This window comes from Ursus americanus, chromosome 8, assembly GCF_024610735.1.
Source record: "Ursus americanus isolate L20-20 chromosome 8, mUrsAme1.1.p, whole genome shotgun sequence".
Classification (NCBI taxonomy): Eukaryota; Metazoa; Chordata; class Mammalia; order Carnivora; family Ursidae; genus Ursus; species Ursus americanus.
The window spans coordinates 33345334-33365035 of record NC_142134.1 but is presented as its reverse complement, the minus strand read 5'-3'; the positions used below and the strand labels follow the sequence as shown (position 1 = coordinate 33365035).

At 33.3% G+C, this 19702-nt stretch overlaps 1 protein-coding gene across 1 annotated transcript in view; it reads right to left on the bottom strand.

Annotated features, from left to right (window-relative positions):
• Positions 1-19702, bottom strand: part of EPHA5 (EPH receptor A5) — a 338741-nt gene that overhangs the window by 71682 nt on the left and 247357 nt on the right. The window contains exons 7-8 of the mRNA XM_045771491.2: positions 18297-18456; positions 10521-10626 (exon numbers count right to left, since the gene is read on the bottom strand). Coding sequence (XP_045627447.1) covers positions 10521-10626; positions 18297-18456 — 266 coding nt within the window. The remainder of the gene's footprint in view (positions 1-10520; positions 10627-18296; positions 18457-19702) is intronic.

Below are 19702 nucleotides of genomic sequence, written 5' to 3'. Positions count from 1 at the left end.
AGATGTACGAAAGGACTTTTCATTTCAATTTCTGGGACGAACATTTAGAAGCCTCTTTCTTGGGCAGAAAAATACTGGATATAAAATAGACATCTGTTTGGAATTCAAAATGCCAGAGGGGAAGACGGTTGGGGATGATGAAATAGATGAAGGGGATTAAGAGGTACAAACATCCAGTTATAAAATAAATGTCATGGGGATGAAAAGCACAGCATAGGGAATGTAGTCAATAATATTGTAATTACTTTGTATGGTGACAGATGGTAACTAGATTTACCATGGTGAACATTTCATAATGTATATAGTTGTTGAAACACTATATTGTGCACCTGAAACTAGTATATTATTGTATGTATATCAACTAAAAAATAAATAAATAATAAATAAAAAGGAATACTACATTGGTTAATATCCAGGAACCAAAAGGTTTAAATTAATTTTCAAATGATGAAAAAATACAAGCATTTGGAGTAAAAAAGATCTATAACGATTGTATTATAAAACTGCAAAAGAAAAAAAAAAGCAATTTTCCTGTTGGAGCTAGAGGGTGATGATATAAACTAGCACAGGTTTGAAATGATTAACTATAGTTTTCCAAGGCTCCAGGAAAGGCTGGATTTATCCTGGCCCATAACATTACAAATGACTAGAGGAGAGGTAAATCGAGAAGACAACTATACATTTGAAACAGCTAGAATAAGATTACATCAGAAAGAGTCAGATACTGACATCAGAATAAATCAAGAGGTCCTTATATACTAGAAAATATATAAGTCATACAAATGTAGAATTTTGATTTATCATATATTTGTCTCAACAAAATTTATATATAAACAATATTCAACATTACTTACGTGCTTACTGAATTCATGCTGATTTGATAACTTTTTAGATTTTATATTGTCTTTGGCATTATGAGATAGAAATTAGTCATCTGGGTGGCTAAATTTCATCTTAAAAGTTTTCTCAGGAAGACTGGACCTATAGATTGGCATTCTCCTGGTAATTATACTTGTAAAAAATTAAGAAAATCAGAAAAATTTTACAGATTTAGTACACTGCTTAAATATTGTGCTGAGCTTGTGTCCTTAAAAAAGTAGCATGTGTTACTGGCATATGAAGATCTTACAAACAACTTTAGCAGTAAGGATTTGTGGTAAGATTCTAGAATATCGAGGAGAAAAATCGTATTAATGTAGAAAATTTCTCACTTAATTTTATATTCCTACATATTTTTAAAGATGTTTGTTCAAATATTTGCTTTGTGGTTGACTATTACAATTACCCTTACATTCTTACCTGTACTATTTCTCCATATTTTGTACCAGGTATCTCTTTGTATTGAACAGTGAAAGTTTCAAACAATCAAAGTATTAAACAATTAAAGTACTAAATGAGCAAAGTTACATGACTTCAACTGAAACTCATCATAGATTTTTTTAAGGTCGGCACAATGTATATATCATCTATGGATAGAATCAGTTTAACCAATGCCTACTAAATTTGCTTCAAGAAAATCAACAAAATAGGCATAGAAATTCAAAGCAATGCAAGAACTCCCAAAGTCAGAAGCATGAAGAGCTCTTGGAGGTGGAGAAGAGGTATTTGTGAGATACATGAGAACATCTGAATCCTAGGAAATGTTCAGTCTGGAGAGACACTGAAGAGGAATTATGACGTTGGTCTAAGCACAACCTAAGAAAATCTAAAAAACGGAGTCTTTCCTTCACTAATCACCACAAAGAGGTCCACCTTGCCACTTTGATATCTTGTCTTTCAAGATGGAAGTGGTGGTGTGAAGAGGAGGCAAAAAAACAAACAACCTACAATAAATTTTAACCTTCTTTCTTGCCTTTCAATCTACCTTGACTCAAGAGAACTCAACACACAATGATTCTGAGGGAGATATGGAACCCAAAACCAGCTCATAAAAATGGGAATAAAAGTGAATACGCTTTTAAAAAAATAAACAAATGAAACCATCATTAAAGACCAGAACCCCAAAATAATCATTAAAATTCACTGACACTGTTATGCAGTATTGATGGCTATGAGAGAGTTGAGCAATGCCTGTAGACTATTAAGAGCAAATGCATGCCAAAGATTTAACACAGAAAAGTGCCATTTTTCTGTGAGATTAAAAAGTCAGGGGAGTGAGAAATAATGAGAAGCAAGGAGTGAGCTATAGTCCAAAGATTTTTGGTAAGCAAGATAATTAGGATATAATATGTTTCGTAACACTAAAACTATCGCAGACATCAAATACATCCAATGTCAATTCCTCCACATGGCACAATAAAGAATTCAGCTGTTTGAAACTGAGTTGCTAATCCATTAGAAACATTTCTTTCTTTCCAGGTTTATGCAAGTTTTTAAAAAGAGCACAGATCTTAAACAAATGTGGCTTTTAGCTGATGCTTAAAATCATTTGGAACATTTTATTGTCATGTGCTTCATTTCTCATCAATAGATATACTCCTAGACATGGCTCAGGAAATTAACTGAGTTTTGTTGAATAGATGGTCTACCCTTTGGCATAGGGCAGTGCTATTGATTTTTCTCTGTAGAACTGGGTATCAGGTTCCTGTGAGAGCCTGTGTGGGCTCAGAGAGATGTGGTAAGATTCCCAGAAACCTAGTAGCATCTTCTGTCAGAGCCCTGTGTCTGCTGGCATGCCAGCATGTTTTCCTTCCACATCTTATAGAAATGGAGCTTCGGGCAAATAGAACTTCAGACAAAGAGCAAATTTTGTTCTTGTAGTTAGGATTTTTGACCTGCCCTATGCTTCATACTTGATGAAATCTGAGAGTCTTTAGATTCTTTGCTATATTTTTTTTTATTTTTGCAAATCAATGATATTAACTTGTCTCAGTACCATAGAGTTTTTCTTTCGAAATGTTTGCTTCAATAGAACTTCCTGAGAGTTACAATGATGTTTCCATGTTTGATCTGTGAGAAGTCACGGGTGGGATATTCAATAACATTGAGCAATTGAACCAGTAACTCTCTTGGGCTCAGTTTCCTAGGACGATTTACTTCCCACAGTGGGCAATTAGTTGTTGCTATGCTCCTAGTCTTTCTGGCACTACTCTGCCCTGATCCCCATTTGTCAGCTATTAATAAATTATGATCTTCTCTCTAATTATCTTTGATTCAGAGCCTTTGAAGAAAAAAGCATGTAATCATGAGAAATAGAAGGAATAACAACTCTCAGATATTAAATCAATACACATGCCTGGATTTATTACAGTTTCATAAAGTCACATCTACTGCCAATTCATAAGCCACTGAGATTTGCGTTTAATGAGAGCTTTCCTAAAATCAGTGATTGCATCTGTGATTTTAAATATTTGGCTATTTATCAGTATTTTAAAACAAAGTAATAGTAGGCAAAATATTTTCATATAATCATTTTTCTTATCAAAACTTACCAAGTTTTGAAACTATATAATCCTAGTTATGGTAGAAATGCTACATATGCCAACATATTCATGATACCCCTAATCTGAAGTGAATCAGGAGAGAAATACAAACGCATTGACCTACATTATTATTAACAAAAACTACTGTGGCTAGATGTTACCAGGTGCGTTATCATACTAGCATCAGCATATCCAAATGTCAAATAAATAATATAAGCTGATGAAGATTTCTCTTTTTTTAGAAGATTTATTTGTTTATTTGAGAGAGAGTGCGAGACAGCGAGCACGAGCCAGGGTGGGGGGCGGGGCAGATGGAGAGAGAGAGAGAATCTTAAGCAGACTTCCCAAGAGCACAGAGCCTGAGGACACAGGGCTTGATCTCATGACCTTAAGATCATGACCTGAGATCATGACCTGAGCCGAAATCAAGAGTTGGATGCTTACTTGACTGAGCTACTCAGACACCCCGTCTGGTGAAGATTTCTTAACTCCTATGTAATACTTCTTTGAAATCACTGCATTTATTTTGTGATGGCACAAAATATTCCAGCAATAAGGAAGAAAGCACATTCTTGGTTTAGGTTCTATTAGACTTATGTCAGTGTTGTTAACAGTTTTATTTTCCAAACTATCAACATTAATAGGGACAAAGCACTTCAAATGGAGATTGATGCACAGTTTAGCTTTAATTCAATAATTTATGAGGTATTCATTCAATTAGGTTATGTGGGAGAGCCACAGAAGTCTTTATCTTCTAAATACTGAAGAAGAGAGAAGATATTTACTCAAGATACTATAATTTGCGGTTGAAAGTGTTAAATTTCATGAGAAATATTGATATATTGTTCTGAGACTTGAGCGGAAGGAAAAAAGGCTTTGGCTAATGGAATTAAGGAAGATTTTGTGATAGAAAATAATGGTTAATGTGGGTCTTGACATGTGGGTAAGGTTTAAATATTGAGACATGAAATGAAGCATAAGAAAAAAGGCACAGAGAGAGATCCTCTTTCCGCATTCTTAGTTCATGTGCTTTATATGACACAGACCCTGTCCTCAGATTCAGATGTGAGCTCTTACTGTGCTGGGCCATGCAGTGTAACATTTCCCTCCTCTTCTTATTTAAGTTCCCAGTGCTATTGATTAAGTCTGTGGAGATGGAATTTAGGTTCCTATCAGAGCCTGTACCAAATGAGCTCTGAGAGTGAAAGGCAGCAGCTCTAAGGTCAGAGCTAGGCTCAGTACAGTGACCATTCCTGCTTCAGTGATCCAATAATTGTCTGGTCTGCTGATACCTTATGGGCCACTCTTCAATCTCCTTTGACTAGATATTTCTCCTTCACTCTCTCTCAATGTTAGTGTTGCTGGGCTCCACCCAAATAACCACATTTTGATGAGTGGCTTTAAATACCATATTTGTGCCACAGCACCCTTCAGTCATGTGCCACCAATTGCATAGCAGATACTGTTTTAGCACCTAGATCAATAAGTGTCTGTATTTTGGATTTTTTTAAATATCTCTGGAACTTTTCATCTATATGATCTATGATTCTCTTTTAGAACAAGCCACTTTGAATTTGGCTTCTGTCATATGCAACCAAAGGAGTCCAGGTCAAAAACACATGGAAGTAATGCTGGAAGGGTAGTTTGCATCAGCATACTTTCAAGAGTCCGGAACTCTAGCTTCATTCTTCCAGCGATAAGATCACTGGACATTTACTGAGAATCTACACTATAATCTGTGTGCTCAGGATGAGCACACATCTATCAGAGAGACATGTATAAAATGATGATCTAAAACTACTTCAATTGGGAAAAAAACAAAAGGGAAAAAAAACACAGAAGTGAAATTAACCAGCTATTACAAAACTAAGAATGGTTTAAACCCCTGTCTTTATCCATAGTTGTTGCTATTCTGTTTACGAAATTCTGTCCATTGACCTGACTACTAAATTAAAGTGGAAACACCTTGAGAAGGGGACATTACCTTCTTATTTCACATGCCTGGGACTTACATTGGTGTTTGATGTGTAATAGATGTTCAATAAATGTTTGGATTATTTAAAGAGTATGTCAGTTATAACATGTTGTCATTAAAAGATTTGAAAAAAAATTTACAAAAGGCTAAATTTTAATATTATTTTTAAGGTATAAAAAAGCTAAAGCAGTATTTTACAGAAATCTACTTTTTTTCCTTTAAATTTCCAACATGTGTCTCAGTATATAAATTTTGATAAGTTAGCCTTCAAGTACAATATCCATTGAAGAATTTTCCACTCAGAAACTATGGGACATTTCAAGTGAATTGAGTTTTGATTGTTTCATTAACAAAGAGGGAAATAGGATTTAGCAGTTGTATGTCTAGCCAGAGGATTTGAATATGGACAGGACAAACAAGGGAAGGTCTCTTGCCCGGAAAATAATCTTTTTTACATGAAGCCACCCGTGAAACTAAATTTATCATTTCAGGAGTATCATTATATTAAAGTCACATATGAATAGCCTTAAAATCACATCAAAGGCTAAGCAGCTTGAGGAAATTCTTCCACCTCTTCTTGCACCTCTTAGGTTTTTTTATTTTGTTTTCCATTTTTAAAACTGGTGAACAGCTTCAACTTCTTTGTACTTATTTGCAAGAACATGTGCAAACGTGTGGAAGTACATGTGTATAATGTGTGTGTATCTTTAACCTCTGAGCATACCTGTGACATTTATTGAAATAAAAAAGCAAAGCTCTGGAATTTTCTTAAAAAATAAATTCATGAGGGGTGCCTGAGTGGTGCAGTTAGTTAAGCGTCCAACTCAGTTTTGGCTCAGGTTGTGGGATTGAGCACAAGTGGCCTCCATGCTCAGTGCAGAGTCTGCTTGAGATTCACTCTCCCTCTACCCCTCCCCTTGTGTTCTCTCTCTCTCAAATAAATAATTCTTTTAAAAATGATTAAAAAATAAATTCATGAGCATGTAATAAAGAGGGATCAGAAACAAAATACTAAAAAATATTGTTTAATACCAGGATGTCTATACTGACCAAGGTTCAAAGAAGAAAGTTTCTCCACACTGAATGAAATTTTCCTTTCTATCTTCTGTATCACTAAATCCTGTTAATTTAAGCTTTATATCAGGTTAAGAAGTATCCAGTAATCAAGAATTAGGCACTAAGTTTGAAATGGAAACAGAAAAACAGTAACTTAATGTAATCAGATCATCTTCAAAGGAAAGGAAAAGAGGGGAAGAACATTATAAAAGACTTTCTCAAACATGTAACTGGCAGTGTGGAGATGAAAATCATTAATGAAAAGTTAGTTCATTAAACAATTTATATCTATAAAGTAGTATCTATGAGGAGAAAAAAACAATAAAATTAGTGTATAGTAAGAAAGTTATCAATGTGCATTGTCATTAGTGATAAAAGGAAAAAATTAAACAACAATTACAACATGCTGTGCATATCAGGAGGTCTAATTTATATTCATCCTATGGTAATTGGCTCATGGTTTGCTGAGGACATGTCAGTTGTTTTGTAGTCCAATAAAAAAAAATTAAAAATTAATGGTAAAGAAAGTAAAAAGGAGAATCTAAACCCTGCAGAAAATGTTCTATGGAATATTTAGCACCGTAAACAGGAAGGTCACACAAATTCTAAGATTGACAGAATCTTAAGATGTTAGAAATCTATTTTTTAAATGGCACTTTTTCCTTTAAGATGGATATCTGCCTACATTATTTTTAAAAGTATTTAGATAGGAAGACTACAAGACGTTCTGTGTAATCGATTTTAGCCTAAAAAGATTAGAAAGTCTCTATATTTGAATTATTTATCTTTCATTTATTTTAGAACGAAAAAGTTTTTTTTCTTTGAAATAAATTAGTCCCATAATATTCAATATGTTATAATCTTCAGTTTTTTTGACTTGGCATGAACAAAATTACCAATTATCAGTGAATATGTATCTTCAAGACATATTTTCTCCAGGTCCAAATGATATGAATTAGCCAATAAATATTACATTCAAGTAATATTAATATTTTTGCAAGTAGAAATTAATTTATCTGTATCACCACTGAGGAGTCAAATTATTTGTAATTAAAATACATTTTGCCTAGGAGCAAATACCTAGTCTTTAATAAACTCAAGAGATTAAAAGGAACAAAATAGTTTAGAGTGAGAAGATAGTCTAAATTTCATTGTATTTTTGTGTGTGTATATCAGTCATATTTTGGCAAAGAAAGGAGGGAGAAACAAATATAATTCACTGTCTTCAAACCAATCCTAGAGCAGACTTTTTTCAATAATTTCTCAGTACTTATAAATAATTTCCCAAATACTGTTAGGTTTTGGCTACATATCTTCATTTAATTTTTCTCTTATTTGATAAATCTTTACTGAGTTAATTCAGGAACTATAGGTACTACAAGATAGGCATACTTTCCTTAGTCCAGACAAAAATTGCAAAGCTCATTGTGAATGAGATAGGAAAAGACATTCAAGAATCATTTCGTTTAGCTTTTGAGTAAGTATATTTATATAAAACAACATGAAATAAATTATCCATGAAAAATAAAACAAGATGGCCAGAGATGTTTTTATCATAAGACAAATACCCGTGAAATTCAAGAATGTGCATTCAACAAAATGAAGTAATGAAAATTTCATGCAAAAAATATGCTGATAAATAAAAATAAATCCCAGATTTTGGTGGGGTAAGATTTGTTTTCCTTTAGACTGAAAATTCCCAGTCTTTGCATAGTGTGCTGTGTGTTATAAAATTAAATTGAGAAAAAATTTAATATGAACATATAATGTACAAATTAATAAGGTACTGCTATTCTTTTAAAGAAATATACTTCTACAAGACAATACATTCAAAAACTTATCTTACCAAGTCTCAGATTCAATTATGCCGAAAATTAAGCTTTGGGTATACCTTTGAGTGTAGACGTGATTCTAGTATAACTGAGAAATTATACTATAATTTAATTATTCTTACACAGCAAATCCAGGTACATATAGAATTCATGTGGTGCACGTGTGCACACACACATGCTTAAGTATTACTACCCTTCAGTTACCAAGTAATAGGTTAATTGAACCTTCTCTCAAACACTTTGTCTAATGCTATAGATGCAAAAAAATTAAGTCAATTTTGTTTATATATTGGGGAAGAAAAATTTTTGAGAACAAGGGCTGATTCACATACAAGTAAGCAAGAATCCATAGCTGAATTCTCTAAATTCACATTAGCAATATGTAGGTTAAATAAATATAGTGTGGCTAAGTATACAATAAGATACATTGTATATTTGATTTGTCCTTTAATAAACCCTTAAACACTCAAATTTATTGGATTCTAGATCTCAGATCTTTCCTCCCGTTTTATTCACTTACTCTAAGTGTGAACCTAAGAAATACAGTATCTTCTTATGATCCCATGTCCCTAACTATAACTAACACCTCTGGATTTATTGGAAAGGAAGAAGTCAACTCATATCTCAGTCAGAAGTAAAGAAATGTTTTTACAAAGCAGCTCTGAAACTGTATCTTATTTATCTACCCTTTTGAGATAGGAAAGATTCATCATGTGGTAGTTTCCTTAATAGTTACCATACACTGAACTTAATTATCTTATTTAATCAAACTCTGAGCAAAGTTTTTATGACAAAATTTTTATCTTCCCAGGAAACAGACATAATCAGAGCATTCTTCCCAAGTAACTTCAGAGAGAAAAGAATAGTAGGGCACCAGGTAGCCAGCCTTCTGGTCAAATAGGGCCAGTTGTCCTCACAAAATCGCAAACTGCTTCCCACCTGGAAATTCTAAAAATGTGTCACTGCTAGTATAACATTAAAAGTAAGCGATGGATTTCTATATACACTCTAAGAAAATTTTGAACATTCTTAAATAAACAGGAACTAGAAGAAAAGGAATTTCAGATACAAAAAGAAAGGATGTTCAAAGGAATATTTTCAACAATGTTTTATGAAAATAAATTACTGTAATTTAAGGATATAGTCATAAATCTTTTCAGAATACAATATGCAGTATATTGAAAAGTGCCCAATTCTGTATATTTATGAGTTGAATATGTGCTGAAGAGTCAAAAGTAAATAAGTAGAACAGGAACAAAATCAATATGAATATTGATTTTCTGACTTTTTTTGGACCTTACACTACAATTTCACATATTTATGCAAGCCTAAATATTTCCATGAAGACTTTCATCAAGTTTTCTGTAATAGTCTAACACCAAAACATTTTCAAATGGACAACTCTAATTACTGAATAGCCCTTCTAACAATGGCCTGGATAAAAAAATGGAAATATGTTTGTTGTAGGAATAGAGCATACTCATGCTTTGATTTACTTACTTATTGTTATTTTAAAATTTTTTCCTGAAGGTTGATTATGCTCAGCTAAATATCAGGAAATACTTTCTACATAAGTTGTTGTTGGGTCTCTACTTCTTTTATTTTAATTCAAAATGAAAAATGTAGATGTGTAACACACATGTTAATGTATCTATTGATACAACATTCAGTACAATTCACTTTAAATCAGTACATGCTCTGATTGATGTATTCAGACTGAAATCATTCAGAAGCTGAAAATAAAAGCAGTCATAAAAAGGGTCACTTATTTCTCAGAATGTTGGTTTGTCAGAGTGTCTGTTTGGTATCCATCACCCTGTTAGGACAGAATGCTGGCTAAGTAGAATTATTAGTCATTCCTCTGAATCTATCAGGCACAGGTTCAGGCCTTCCCAAACACTAAAATTGAACTAGACAGCCATAAATAATTTTAAGAGGAAAAAAAAACACATTTAAAAAATTATATCAGAAAAAATATGGTTAAAGGCAGAATAAATAATAAGTTAATAATTAACTCTTGCGAAGACAGCATACCTGAAAAATAGAAATTCTGTGCTTAAAAGTTAGCACTTAATATGGACAGGGTAAAGCTTAAAAATACATCATACATTGAAGTTATCTACTGATACATTGCTTGCCTGATTGGTTTTGGGATGTGCTTAACAGCCAAATGGTCAGATCAAGGTAAAGAAGAGATCAGCTGCAAAAGTTCAAAATCACAGCTTCCTCTCTTACCTTCCACTGAGGAGGAAGCCGATAACCACTGCCAACAAAATGACTCCCACTGTCACAGACACAGCAATTATAGGAATCTGGCTTTGATCGCTGGATGCTGCAACTGCTGGTAGGAGACACAGGAAATGGAGCCCATGGTTAAAGAGATCATATGCATTCAAATAAGAGCTGCTTTATAGTCAGTAATGGATGCGTGGTTTAAGCAATTCCCCCATACGTGGCCGAGATTTCCCCCTCATATCTCTGCTCAGTGGTGTGTAATTGAACAGACATCTTTAGGAGAAAATATTTACTCTCCAAATGGAAATTTGAAAGAATCACTAAGTCCCTGATTATTTCCTTGTCATCATAAAAAAATGAATGTAATTGTTTGCATAGTATTTATCTAGGGATCTTGGGTTTGCAAGATAAAATGGAACTGAGTCCTTGAGATCAAACACCTTCAACTGAATAGGAGATGCTCACGATGTAAGATTTGACATTTTAGAGTTCACATGTGACTGTTCTCTAGAAAAAAAATCCTGATACCTCAGGGTACTTTTTTCCCATAGACATAGGTTGAACGTCAAAAAGTTCTGGCTATGACTTCAGTGAAGTTAATATAATATCACTATTCCCAATATAAGTTTAAAAACTGTAATTTCAAGCAGAATATAATCAGTGAGTATACTTTATATGCAGGACTACTTTGTGAAAGATATCAAGGCATACATTTAGAACTTGGAGAAGTCTGCAGTAAAAGTAGATTCATTTACATTCGTTTACATTCGTTTACATTTAGATGACACATCCTACATTTTAACAGTACAGTTACCATAATAAGAGGAATATGGACACGAGTAAATAGTTGTACCTCAATAAGCTCGGGGATATTTATTTTGTGCCAATAATTAAGCTGTCTTAAAATAAGAAACCTACAGAGGAAATTAATTTTACTAATGTTCTCAAAAACCGCTCAATAAGATACATACCATGCCATTGTTTAACAATATAATCATTTTGGTAAATTCAGAGAGGTGTTAGCTCACCTTCGAAACAAATTTTAAGTCATCAAAAGTAATAACAACTCTACTTTCCATGTTTTCTTTCTTATAAGTCCTTACCAGATCCGGCCCCATCAATAGTTTTGGACATACAAACACTTTCCTTTCTATTATTGTCACCTCTCCCTTGATTCTTTCAAAACAAAATTGACTGACTCTTGACACTCTTGCACTTGAGCTACACTTTGAACCCTTGCAGACCAGTCTTCAAACCCAATATCAACAATAGCTTGTTCACGTGTGAGGAAGACTGTTACTGATAATCTAAATCCATGTTCTTACCCTCCTTTTTCTTGGATAATAGTTGAGGTTCAGTGGTTCTTTATCTTGATTTTTCTCTCCTATTATCTGATGCTGAAGTCTGTGGTAGGGATTTCAAAGCTAGTGAGCAGTGTAAATGGGGCAGGGCAAAGCCACTCCACTATCGCAGAGCCTAGACCCAAGATTTGCTTTTATAATCTCTTAACTCGGATTATTTATACCATTACTTTTTCTCAGTTCTTTAATTTTCTTTTTGGTAAGGGGAATGTTCCTAGAGAAAATCATGCAAACTTGGTCCATATACATAATGTAATTTTTATTGGGCTCTAACTGCCATTCCAATTACTTTGATTCTTATTAATTTCCTGACAAAATCATCCCCATAATGAGTCTTCCTCATTTTATCAAACCACTAATTCATTACCACTCTCATGTTTCAGAAATGTTAAACTTTATAGATAAAAAAAGAGTGATCAAGTCTGAACTCCATGGTTAAATAAAACCATATGGTTATGCAGTTTTCCTTTGCTTTACCTAACTCCAAGGTTAGAATCTGTCCTGTCTCTTCTAAGACCTGGTTCCTTCACAGTCTTCCTCCAGGAGAGATTTTCATTCCCTTACAGGCTACTTCCCTGCTACCTACAAGCCTGAACACATAATTCTCCTTAGGGACAAAGATCCTTATACATAAACTTACTGATGTTGGTTCAACTTGAATTTGAAAACAGGTCCAACATTTACTAGGTATATGGGCCAAAGCAAAGTACTTAACCTTATCAAGTCTCATTTCATTCATCTCCAAATAGGGATAATTTTCCTGGATCATTACAGTTCTGTTTAGAGATAATATTTAGCATAGTGCTCAACTATTGCCAGTCTTAAATCAATAGTAGATAATATTTCTACATATTGTTATCTGATCCTGTTTTGTTTATCAAACTTATTCTTTCCTATTTTTCAGCATCTTGACTAAGTTATCTAGAACCAGCCTCATTTTCTGATAACCAATGTAAATTCTCTCTGAAACTTGTCTTCTGTCTTTGAGTTCTATGTGTGATATTCAGGCTACATGGAATAAGTACTTTTCCATTTACCTTACCATGCGCTATAAGGCATTTGACCTTGTTGAACATAAACTTCCGTCTTGAGACTCTGCTCCTTCTGGTTTCTATGACATTAGATGAGATGTTTTCTCTTTTTCCCCACTCTGAAGTACTACTTTGTCAGTTCTGTTGGCTTCATGTTCTCTCCCCACATGTTATGCATGAACAATTTCTGATAAATGCTGGCCTTTAATCCTCCACACTTTCCTCTTTAGCTTTTCACTCTGTCTTTCTCCCTTCCTTCTTTCTTTTCTCCCTACCTCTCTTGGATACTTCTTTGCATATGGCATCAGTTAACTATAAGCTAATGAGTCCCAAATTTATTTTTCCAACTCCTATTTCTCTTCAAAGTTTCACTCTATTAAAAACAACACAACAACACAACAGACTGCTTTCTTTTTATTTGGATTGTGTTTTCATATAAAAACAACATGTTTAAAATCAGTCCTTATACCACATCCACCCCCACGGTATTAACAAAACACATCAATAAATAAACATACCATAAATCAAATCACGAACCAGACTAATTTGATCTCTTTTCTTCTGGTTTCTTTAACTATCATTGAATTTTTCTTAACTCCCACATTTTCTCTGTTTCTTTTGTTTTTCCCCATGAATTCTATTTTTTCATCTAACAGTCACCTATTTGATTCAAATCTGCTGGCATAGTTCATCCGTGTTTTAGGTGTCCCCTTTGCCTTCTATGTACTCACATAAATATCCAAAAATATCACTTTGATCATATCTCTCTGACAAAAAAGTTAATAAGTATTTATTACCTATGAAAAAACAATTCCCCAAATTCTCCATCTAGCATTCAAAAGCCCATCTAACAAAATTCTAACAAATCTTTCTGGTCTCAATGTGCCATTGTGGCACTCTGAGATTTAGTTTTGGAGGAAGGGGGCATGATTAATCAGAGGTAGAGATATAAATAGGACAATTTCAGACTAATTATATAATAATTTTGAGAAAAAAATGCTAATGCCTCATACTGTTAAATGCTTCATTTTTAATAATTGACAAGACCTAATTTAATTTAACAATATGTCAAAATATGCACGGTATTGGTTTACATCTTGCAATAAAGTAACTTTTAATGGCATACCAAAATTTTTCAAATGCTTAAATTAATACATTTTGTGAAAATATTTTTTAGTAATGCCAAATCACAAGCATTCATATTTACATGTTTTTATCTACTGTTCGCTTAAATCAGATCTTTTTGTATAATAGACAATTAAATCGGGCTATGAGGGAGGATTTAATAATACATTTTCATTTTTTTTAATTCAGCGTTTTCTAATTTCCTTGATGGGCTTTAATTATTATACTATTTCAAATGTTCTAATTATTTTGTGAGCTATTTCTAATAAAAATAATTCATCAAGATTTTGTATTATTTATTTCTTTGTTTGCCCTGACCGCATCAATAATATCTCCAATATATCAACTAACTTGAAAATATATAGAATTGATAAGGTACTGTCAATGTCTTCATACTTCTTCAGGGAAAAAAATTATAAGCCCATGATCCATGATTATCGTTTTAATATATCATTAAGTTTTTTAATCTTTAAAGATATAAACCTCTAGTCACTCACATTTCCTATTGTTCTTATATGTCATGTAGTTTTGGAAGAATTGTTGAAGAATATTTTGGGAATGCTTAAAAGCAAATTTGGGGCAACATAACACACTACTATTAAAAGGATATAAGTTATAAACATTAATATTCTTTAGTAAACAATGTTTCTTTTTTTCAATCATTATATACTTACATTATCCTTGGAAACTTTAAGATAGCATACACTGAAAAATCACATTGATTGCCACATTTTGCTTCTCAAACTACTGGTTGCAAACCCATATTACACAGATATTTTCTACATTTAAGCTCTATATTTGAAAAGTTAATCATGAAGCTGAAAATATTGTTAAAGCCAGATTATAAGGGTTTTTGAAGGCCAGGCTGAGAATTTGGGATCTTTCTATCACAGCTGTAACTATTAATTTTCTTGATTAAAATAATTTGATCAAAGCTACAATTTTTGATATGTAATATGAGTACATAGGAGTTAGTGAGGATACTTAACACAGCATGGCAGGCAAATATGCACATGAAAAGATGTTGAACAGCATTAGCCATCAGGGATTTCAAATTAAAACCATGACAAGATATCACTACCCACCTGTCCAAAATGACTAAAAGAAAAATATAGTGAGAACAGCAAATGCTGAGGAGGATGTGGAGAAACTGATCACTCAGACAATCCTGGTGGGACTGTAAAATTTACAGCCACTCTGGAAATCTGTTTGGCAGTTTCTTACAAGATTAAACATAAAATTGCCATATGATGTAGAAATTGTACTCTTGGGTATATATCCCAGGGAAATGAAAACTTAGATTGAAGCAAAAACATGTATATGAATATTCATAGCATGATTTTTGGTAATAGCAAAAATTGGTATTAACCCAGATGTCCTTCAACAGGTGAATTGTTAAATAACCTGTGGTCCACATGTACCATAGAATACTACTCAACAATAAAAAGAAACAAAATTGATATACATAACAATTTATATGAATCTCCAGGGAATTAAGTCAATTCTAAACTGTCACAGACATATAATTCCATGTATAGAACATTCCTGAAATATCATATTTTTTAATTATATTATGTTAGTCACCATACATTAGTTTTTGTTACCATACATCATTAGTTTTTGATGTAGTGGTCCATGATTCATTGTTTGCCTATCACACCCAGTTCTCCATGCAATACGTGCCCTCCTTAATACCCATCACTGGTCTAACCCATTCTGCCATACTCCTTCCCTCTAAAATACTCAGTTTATTTTCTGTAGTTCATAGTCTCTCATGGTTTGTCTCCTCCTCTGTTTCCCCCCTTCATTTTTCCCTTCCTTCTCCTAATGTCCTCCCTGCTATTCCTTACGTTCCACAAATAAGTGAAACCATATGATAATTGTCTTTCTCTGTTTGACTAATTTCACTTAGCATAATATCCTCCAGTTCCATCCATGTTGATGCAAATGTTGGGTAATCCTTTCTGATGGCTGAGTAACATTCCATCGTATATATGGACCACTTCTTCTTTACCCATTCGTCTATTGAAGGGCATCTCCGCTCCTTCCACGGTTTGGCTATTGTGGACATTGCTGCTATGAACCCTGGGGTTTATATGGCCCTTCTTTTCACTATATCTGTATCTTTGGGGTAAATAACCAGTAGTGAAATTGCTGGGTCATAGGGTAGCTTTTTGAGGAAACTCCACACTGTTTTCCAAAGTGGCTGTACTAACTTGCATTCCCACCAACAGTGTAAGAGGGTTCCCCTTTCTCCACACTCCAACATTTGTTGTTTCTTGCCTTGTCAATTTTTGCCATTCTAACTAGTGTAAAGTGGTATCTCAATGTGAAATATCATATGTTTTGAAATGGATGTTTAGAAATTAGTGGTTGTCAGTGATCAGTTATGGCACAGGAACTATTCCCAAAGGCAGTTGGTATAGTTATAAAAGGGCAGCCTGAGGGATCTTTGTGAGGTTGGCACTATTCAGTATTTTGACTATGATGGTAGGTATACAAATCTATACAACTGACCAAATTGCAACCAACTTAATATACACACATGTCTATATACACACATAAAAAAGAGCAGAAGGAAATGTGAGCAGATTGGTGGATTGCATCAATGTCAGTATCCTGAAGGTGATATTATGCTATAGTTTTGCAAAATGTTACCATTGGGGGAAACCCAGCAAATTGTACAAGAATTTGCTCTGCACTGTTATATAAATTTGCATATAAAACTCCACTTATCTAAAGAAAAATTTCATTTAAAAAACAGAATAACATTATTCTAGCAATAGAGTTATACAGATTTGAGTCAAGTAGATAAGAATTAGATGAAAGGAAGTGATGCATTGGTGAAAAAAATCATAAAAGAAATACAAAGGTGTTTGATAAATCTTGGCAAGTGGGAGTTAAGAAAAATTCAGTGATAGTCTCAAAGTTTCAAGACAATTTATGTTAAAAGAAAGCAGAAAAAAAAGAGTCAACTAGATTGGCTGGATGGTTTCATTCATGCTAGGTTTATTTGCTGGTGCATTTTTATCATTGCTGTTGGGAAAAGGGGTAATATATGGGGTCAATTTTAAACATGTTATTTATATGCATAACAAAATTAAAATAAAGTGGATAATAGGCAGTTATAAAATATAAACTGAAGCTTGAAAGAGAAAGAGCAGTCTGAGATTTTTCCATCCAAATCCTCATTGTAAATAGCCTTTCTAAAATAAAGATTTTATATTCTTGTGCTTACTGTTTGCATTCGGTTTTAGGACTATATGAATGACATAAAAGATAATATCGTAATAATTTTATGACCTATGTATAATATAAATTAAAATTTATAAATTTTAAAAATTAAGAAAATCAATAACATCATGCATCGTTATTATGAATTGAGTAACCAATTAGAAAAGTCTTTTTAAAGTCTATGTTCAAGGTAATGATCTTCAGATAATTTTCTTTTTTTTTCTGTCCAAACATACCTGAATGATAAGATAGAATTTTCTTAGTATTGGTGTCTCATTATTCTTAACTGTCATGAACCAAACAAAAATACACACACCACACATTTGACATTTCATACTACTCCTGTATGTTATTTTCTTCAAAACCAAATATTAATAGTGTCAGTTTTTCATCTATAAATAAAAGTAAGCTATTGTTTTCTTCTAATCGTGCTTTTAATGTGTGCTTTAGGACAAGTAATCTAAATATTTTGTTTGATGTTAAAGAGAAAAATGTTTTATGCTATTTTATTTAAAAAATGGCATAAGAAGTGTTTTCCAGAAATATTTCTAGACCCTTCACTCGGAGATACTGCCAGAGATTTTGATTTTTCAAAATGATCAGATTGTTTGCTGGGAGCGCCATTTTCTTGCCAAACTTAATACTTCTGCATGCTCCCTGTAGAATTTTCATAGAAAGACTAAGCCTGATAGCATTGTTCAATAAAACAAGTAAAAGTAAATAGCAATAATTCAATAAAGTATGGCAGCTGTGGGAAAAAAGTCTTTAAAAGCAGGTTTAAACATTTCTTAAGGATCTCCTGATGTTTCATCTGCCAGTAGACTAAATGTGATGAGGGGCAGGGACCGATGCGTTAACCCACTAACCTACCATAATCGCATGACAGATGCTTCCTACCTGAAGGGGTCATGCCTGGGAGAGAGAGAGGAGCAGGAGACTGACAGAATGCCCGGGGAGAGTATTGATCCTCTCTTTTCTGGTAACTATTACAGAGACATGAGTTGACAGTAATTAAAATGACTTACACACTGGGATGGTTTCAAACTCAAATCTTCGACTGAAGACACCATAGCCTGCTGCTGTGCGCGCTCGAATTTGGAAGACATATACTGAAGCTGGTTTCAAGCCCTCTGCAGTTACAGTTGTCTCTTTAGATTTGATAATTGTATAGCTGGTTTCTTGGTCCTTCGGTTACACATGTACATAAAATAAAAAGGTCAACATATGAATTAATAATGACAACAAAACTTAGGATCATAAATCAGAGTATCAGAAACTAATAACCTTGCTATTAATACAAATATAATCTTTTATGAAAAAAAATCTACACATCCTAGGTGTGCTGTCTATATAACCCTAAAAGTATTTCTTAGAACACAAAGATGGTGGGTAACATGTTCTGCAGTCATCCACCATACTTATCTTCGGCACAAATAAATTTGTAAACTTTTAAAATATGATTTGCAGGAGATGAATTATTTTACAGACTCTCTTTTAGTATTGGTATTTGTGTGCTTATTTTTCTCATAAATTTTTTATTGGAGCACATCTAACATGCTGCCTGTTCACAGAGAAAGGGGGCAAGGCCTCATATATTGCCAGGTAAGACTTATGCTTTATACCTTTGGTGAGTTTGATTTCTAATTATATTTAGGGCTCGGGAAAAGGAATGAGGACTTCCCTGGAGAATTTTAATTTCAATTCATTAAGTCTAAACAGGGATTACTAAAGAAAAACTAAAGAAACATATTTTATTTCTTTTTAAAAAACTTTCTATTTTTTCACATTTATGTGTTTGAGCTGGGCAAGTAGTGAATGGAGATGGAGTGAAAAAAATATCACTGTAAAGATAGGTTTGGAAACTGTTCCTATTTTGACTGCTACCAAAGTCTAGACTTCACTATACATAACTTCTTACCTCTGAGGTTACCACACTGAATCTTAGACCTACACATTGTATCTTAAACCTACAAAGATCTAAACACACGAAGTCCCTGTTTTGAACTTTCTCCTCCCTTGTATTTTTCTGTGTGAATTCTTGACTACACTTGTATTTTCCTTAAGGTGTTTCCACAATTACTGCATTTCTGATAGATATTACAGGATGAATTAATGAATGGTTTTTAGGAATTGGTCTTTACTTACAGTATCTTGATTGATGACTGTAAACCATCATTTTCTAGATCATTTCAAAAAATTTTACTTTACTAATGAAAACATGTATTGAGGGTGTTTTTTAAAGATCTAATGGGAATAACATGTAAAGGATTCGTTTTTCTGAAATGAGGAAAAAATTTGGAAACAAAAATAACAATATAACAATAACAATAGCAGCATACCATGCTGTGACTTTAGCGTGGACACAGAAGCATGTGCTATAATACAATAGGTCCATTTTCACTTTTATCCTCAGTTTTCTTATCTGTAAAGT